This window comes from Sinocyclocheilus grahami, unplaced genomic scaffold (assembly GCF_001515645.1).
Source record: "Sinocyclocheilus grahami isolate Dianchi unplaced genomic scaffold, SAMN03320097.WGS_v1.1 scaffold104.1, whole genome shotgun sequence".
In the NCBI taxonomy this organism is placed as follows: domain Eukaryota; kingdom Metazoa; phylum Chordata; class Actinopteri; order Cypriniformes; family Cyprinidae; genus Sinocyclocheilus; species Sinocyclocheilus grahami.
This window is the reverse complement of record NW_015505283.1, coordinates 1,314,889-1,320,888: the sequence shown is the minus strand read 5'-3', so window position 1 is coordinate 1,320,888 and position 6,000 is coordinate 1,314,889. Positions and strand designations below refer to the sequence as shown.

General features: G+C 36.9%; 1 protein-coding gene across 1 annotated transcript in view; it reads right to left on the bottom strand.

The window, feature by feature from the left end:
- The window catches only part of ptprub (protein tyrosine phosphatase receptor type Ub), a 253,128-nt gene that overhangs the window by 81,234 nt on the left and 165,894 nt on the right, over nucleotides 1–6,000 (bottom strand). Inside the window, exons 6-7 of the mRNA XM_016276630.1 lie at nucleotides 3,645–3,819; nucleotides 237–530 (exon numbers count right to left, since the gene is read on the bottom strand). Coding sequence (XP_016132116.1) covers nucleotides 237–530; nucleotides 3,645–3,819 — 469 coding nt within the window. The remainder of the gene's footprint in view (nucleotides 1–236; nucleotides 531–3,644; nucleotides 3,820–6,000) is intronic.

Here is a 6,000-nt window from a genome sequence, read left to right as displayed (position 1 = left end):
TATATATATATATAATGTTTAAATGAATTTTAGAACTTAAATTAGGCTAATACTTATTTTACATCATCTTAAAAAAATAATAATAATAAAAGTAGTTTCTTGCTTTACAACAAGATCAAATAGAGAGCAACTGCAGACTTTTCAATAGAAACTCAAAATATTCTCATCCAACATCAAAATATTACAGGAATTTTCAATGGACTTCGTAATGCATGTGACATTCTCTGGTCACTCACCTGCACATTTGGTTTTGCTGATGAGAGGTGGTCCTGGTGGTCCCGTCCCACCCTCGCCCGGCCGGGTGAGCAGCACACTGATATGGTACTCTGTATCTGGATCCAAGTGCCAGAGTTTATAGGTAACCATGTTAACTCCAAGGATCTCAGACCAAGGTGCCTGGCTGGCCCGATATTCGATTTCCCGACGGATGATGGGGCCATCGCCCAGAATGGAGTTTGTGTTTAGTTGAATGATCAAATACGTGGAGCCCGCTCTCAACAGCTGGGGTGGAGCAATGGGAGATGGAGGAACTGTGACGGAGACAGAAATGAGATGGTAAAAATCTATTCGAAAACATGTTAATACTTTAGCCCTTTTCAAGCAGCCCCCAGGAGAAATATATGAAAACCTTTAATGTACTCTAACCTGAATCTGTCCGATCTCTTTTACGCAGTTTTTTAAGCTTATCTTGAACAGACACTACTGACACGAGGTGAAAGAACATTTGCAGTTCAAACTGTACAACTTAAAAACACAAGTTCCAAGGGTTAAAATACCAATCTGTCCATGCACATTAAATCTCCAATAGCTGGTTCTTTCAAGTCCTCGAGGGAGAGCTTTAAGTAAACCAACAGATGTGCAAGCCTGTAGACTGTGGAAGAACCTCAGATACAAGGTTATGCTATTTAGCATGAGCTTTTCATATCTGGCCCCCTGAGGATCTCGGCGGGCAGCTACACAGCAGCCACAATCTCACATTTGATTTGCAAAGTATAAAGTTTTTTAGATATATATTTAAACCCTGACTAATGACTAGAACTTCAAAGGGTCTTGAGTTATCAAACAATTAGTGAAAGAAATCGATTTGGAAGGATGGAAGCGAGGGTCCAACGAATGAAAAGATATCAGCGCTGACTTTTCCCATGACTAATCTTTGGGTCTGCTGTGTCTGCAAGCTTTCTCTCTCAGGGCCAGCTGCAGATGGCAAATATCCAGCTAGGGACAGAGAAAGCCTCTCCTGGGAGGGATATGAGATGGCAGGGAATAATAAAGCTCATCTTGTCTGTCAGAGAAAGGCTCAGAGAATAATATAAAGTCAACTTAGACTCCGCTTTCATATGCGAAGAAACATAAAAATGGGCCATCTCTGCGATTCTCCCTCTATCCAGCGTTGGTTAGGGCAGATGATTAATTTCACCCTGAGGAAACTTCTTTCGCCAGAGTAGAGTTCAGTGTTACTGTGAAAAACAGATCTGAACCTTACTGACTGACAGAACAATTCTCATTAGCCCTCTGGCTCCTCTGCATTAGCCCTGTTGCTGTGTAATCTATGGGCCCATTGAGGAACAGTGAGTTGTGAAATTAGTTGATCAAGCTAATTAAAGGACTGATTAGCCTCTCGTTAGTGGGGGCAAGCGTGGGAGGGCAGTTTGGAAAAGAAAAGGAGAAGATCAGAGCGAAGGGAAGGGAAAACTAAGATGAACGTAATGAGATCGCGTCAATGCTGCCGTGCTTGCATGTGGGCCTATAGCTTTATGGACTCGTCTGGTGGGGCCAATCTGCCGTGCTTAACTGAGGTGCAGTAATGCATTTTAAATAGGACCTCCTGTCGAAGTAAAAGCCATCAGGAAGCAATGCCAATAACATGCTGCACAGGGAATGCAGCTATAGTCTGAAATGGCTTTAAAGCTCTCTAACATAGAGACACAGATGCAAGCGGGTCTCATTATAAGTTGTGCTTCATATTGCAATGTTCCCAAGTGGATTATGCCTACGGCTTTGGTAAAAATATAATGATGAAGTTGTAATGAGTCAGTGTGACAAGTGCTACAAGAGCAAGTGCTTTGTATCGAGCACTTTCCTGAACATTTGATTCATCAGTCCCCTAGAAACACTGCATGTCAAATGAGTTTTGAATTTGATGACAAGATCTAGAGAACATTAGCAATTTTACCCAAGAATATAGTTACATTTAAGGCATTTAGCAGGCACTCTTATCCAATCGCTTCAGCAAGAAAAACATGCAAATTAGGAGGTTATCTGCCGGGAAAAGAAGTGCTACCTATACAACAAGGGCGTTTTCTCTAAGCAGAGAAACAAAACTAAACTAAACTAAAAACTAAAAACTAAACTAAACTAAAATAAACTAAACTCAAAACAAAAAACACAAAACATGAAAAAACAAAAAAACTGAACAAAACTAAACTAAACTAAAAACTAAATTGAACTAAACTAAACTAAATGAAAAACTAAACTAAACTAAAATCAAAACAAAAAACACAAAACATGAAAAAACAAAAAACAGAATAAAAAAAACAATTTAAAGAAAACTAATAGAATAAAATGTAAAACAAAAAACAAACAAATTAAACTAAACAATTTAAAGAAAACAATTCAAAAGGGATAAAGCCCATCTTCCATGTTCGCAGCTGGTTAAAAAAAACTACTATTTTATTCTGTGATTTAGGTGTGAAGAAAGCAAAGTGCTTAGCCTTGCTGTAGGGGCTTTAGGGTTAAATAATAAACAGTGTGAGGGAGTACAAATAATTGAATAGCTAGAAGTTTCTCTTTTAGGTTCTCTGAGGGTATTACCTGTGATTTTTCATTTCTGGTTTGTTATGACTGCATTTAAAGAAAACAGCCTGAAGGTTTATAATGCTGTGCTTCTGGGTCACATTGTGGAATACAGTAAAGCCGTATTCTAAACTCTCCGTAATCCGTGCTGCTACATCTATCAATAGGATTAGCATGGTGCTGTCTCATAACCGCTCTCAGTATGCCTTGAGGACGGATGTTGAATAACCCACGTGGCTCCATCCATCCCTATTCTTATTCCACCCCTGACTTCTCCTTTTGCTTAGGGGATATCAATCTGACCCGAGTATATAGGTGGACACAGAAAGCTGCTACTCCAGGCTGATGGGCAGGTGTCAAGTTTTATGGTTGATTCAGAATTTAAAGGGACAATTTTGTCATTATTTAATCATCATGTTGTTCCAACCCTGTATGCCGTTTTGTTTTGTTTTTTATTTCATGAAACACAAAACAATACATTTTTAAAGAATCTTTATACTGGACTTTTTTAGACAGACTGTCAAGCTCAAAAAATTCATATTTTTTGTACTGAACAACTTAATTAGGGGGAAGTGAATAAAGTCAGAATTATAATTTTTGGGTGTACTACCCCTTTAAACTGCCCAAAAAAAGTCTGCTACTACAACAGTCCACACATATTTTACATCCTTCTTACTAAACTGACAATTTCAGGACAAAAGAGCATAAGATGTGAGAATGCAAGGCTGTAATGAAAAAAGGATACAATGACATGGATTTAGCCAGAATCCCATTATCTTCTGATGTGCACATTATGGGCAGTAAAACGAAGACTGAAAGGACAAAAGAAGGAAAGAAAACAAGCTCTTCACCTTTGACAATGAGTTCCGCAAAGTTGGAGACGCCGGAGCCTCTGGAGGACTGCGTGACGCAGCGGTAGAGGTCCTGCTCTGGCTTCTGGACGTCCTCCAGTTGAAAGGACACTGAGAAGCGGTTGCGGCCCAAGTACTTGACAAAACCACCTGAAGACACTTCACCATTGTGCCGCTAGAAAAGAAGAAAAACAAGAAAATGCTACAGCCTAGTCACCAAGCATACCAACCAAACATGCTGCCAAGTACTTATATAAACACTGAATGAGCAATGCACTTTTCTGGATGCTGGTCGTAGCAACAACAGAACTTCTGGAGGGATAGAGCCATTTATCATTAAACTCAGGACACAAATGCTCAGGCAAAACAACACTAAATTGCATTTGCCCAATTATATTACTTCTTGATGATGAAGTTATCAATTATGTGATTTATGTACACATATATATCATAATTGACAAGCTGTCAAACTGCAAAAAGCACAAAAAAAGATATAAAACCAACATAAAAGTAGTTCATATGACTGGTTATTATAATAATATTAAGTTACGCAAGTAACCCAATGTCTTCTTATAGGTGCGTGTGAGAAACAGACCTATATTTAAGTAGTTGTTTTCTGACAATCAATAGTGAAAACGTCAAAAGTTTGTGTATGCCCCATAACTGATAACCATACGCAAAATATAAATAAGCATATATTTAAAATTGCATGAATGAGATATGAGAAGCGGCAAAGAAGATACATGATGACACAGAACATATTTAAGGGAACATCTTTTTTTATAATAATTTTTGGAGCTTGACAGCAGTGTTGTTATAAAATTATTAAAAAAAATTTTTTTGTTTACTAAACTAAACAAAAAATAAAATAAGGTCAAATACCAGAATTACTAAAACTGAAATACAAATAAGTTAAAGCAGAAAACAAAAACTGAATATATAATACAAATATAATGTAATTTAAAATATGAATAAATACTATAATTGTATATAAATAACACTAAAATAACTGTTCACTATTCACTTTCATTGTATGGAAAAGAGCAGCACAAACATCTCATGGGTTTGCTATAAATGATCGCATTATTTGCATTTAAAATCTGACTAAATAAACATTTAATTTACTACTGTAAGTGCAATGACGCTATTTCATTCAGATAAATGACAGTGAATAGCTTCAGTTTATTTTGAAAGATGAGCCATATATGTTGGACACCAAAGTATGATTCATCTGAATAAGGGCCAAAAATGAATAAGTCTTGAAAGACTCGCTCGTCACATCAGGAATTGCTACGTGGAGCTTTGTGAGGTACCAGACACGTCTCTCACACAAAACCACACTTGATAACAGCAAGCTTTCACTGCGGCTCAGGTAATTTAAGCGAGACAGTGGTGTGAATAGCACCCATCCAAGATGTCAACGCATTCCCCTCTTTCCCCTCTCCGAATACCAAGGACACAAAATGAGCGCCGAGAGTGCACTCATACTAACGGAAAGCACTTCGAGAAGGAGGTCTGTGGCTGCTACACAACTATGTGTGTTCGTTTATTATGGGGCTGCTTAAGTGTTTAGGCTTCCAATGTGGTTCAAGACCACACAAACCAGACCTGAATGCAGGGGTAAAAGTGTGGGCAATGGTTGCAAATTTGAGGTTCGCATAAAACAAGCCAAACGTACAATCATCTGGCTTTGAGAGCCACTCGGTCTTTGTTCAACCTAGCAATCACATTCAGTGAACTGCCAGAAAGGCAAACATGTAGGATAAACATAGGGGAGCTGTGGACAATCTGTTTTGGACTAAGCGTGCCATGCATTACTGATGCATTTGACCCATGCGTTTGTCTGGTATTAGCTGACACACTTGATTAAAAAAAATGACAATAATGTAATTAGGAAAAAAGTCAAATGCACTAAAATTTATTTAATCAAGTTACTGTAATATTGTTTTTTTTTATATAATACACACGGTTTTACTATTTATGCACTACCATTCAAAAGTTTGGGGTTGGTAAGATTTATAAGTTTGAATGTTTTTGAAAAACGTCTCTAATGCTCACCAAGACTGCATTTATTAAATCAAAAATACATTTAAAAATACAAAACTACATTACTACAATTTAACTATTCATTTTGAACATATTTTAAAATATAATTATGCTGATTTTGTGTTTAAGATATATTTCTTATAAATGTTGAAAACAGTTGTGCTGTTTGATATTATTGTGGAAACTTTCCCTTTTTCGGTTTCTTTGATGAATATAAAATTAGAACAGCATATATTAGACAAAGATTGATCAATTTTTATCATTACTGAATACAATTTTTATTTTTTTTATTTCTAAAAAAAAAAAAAAA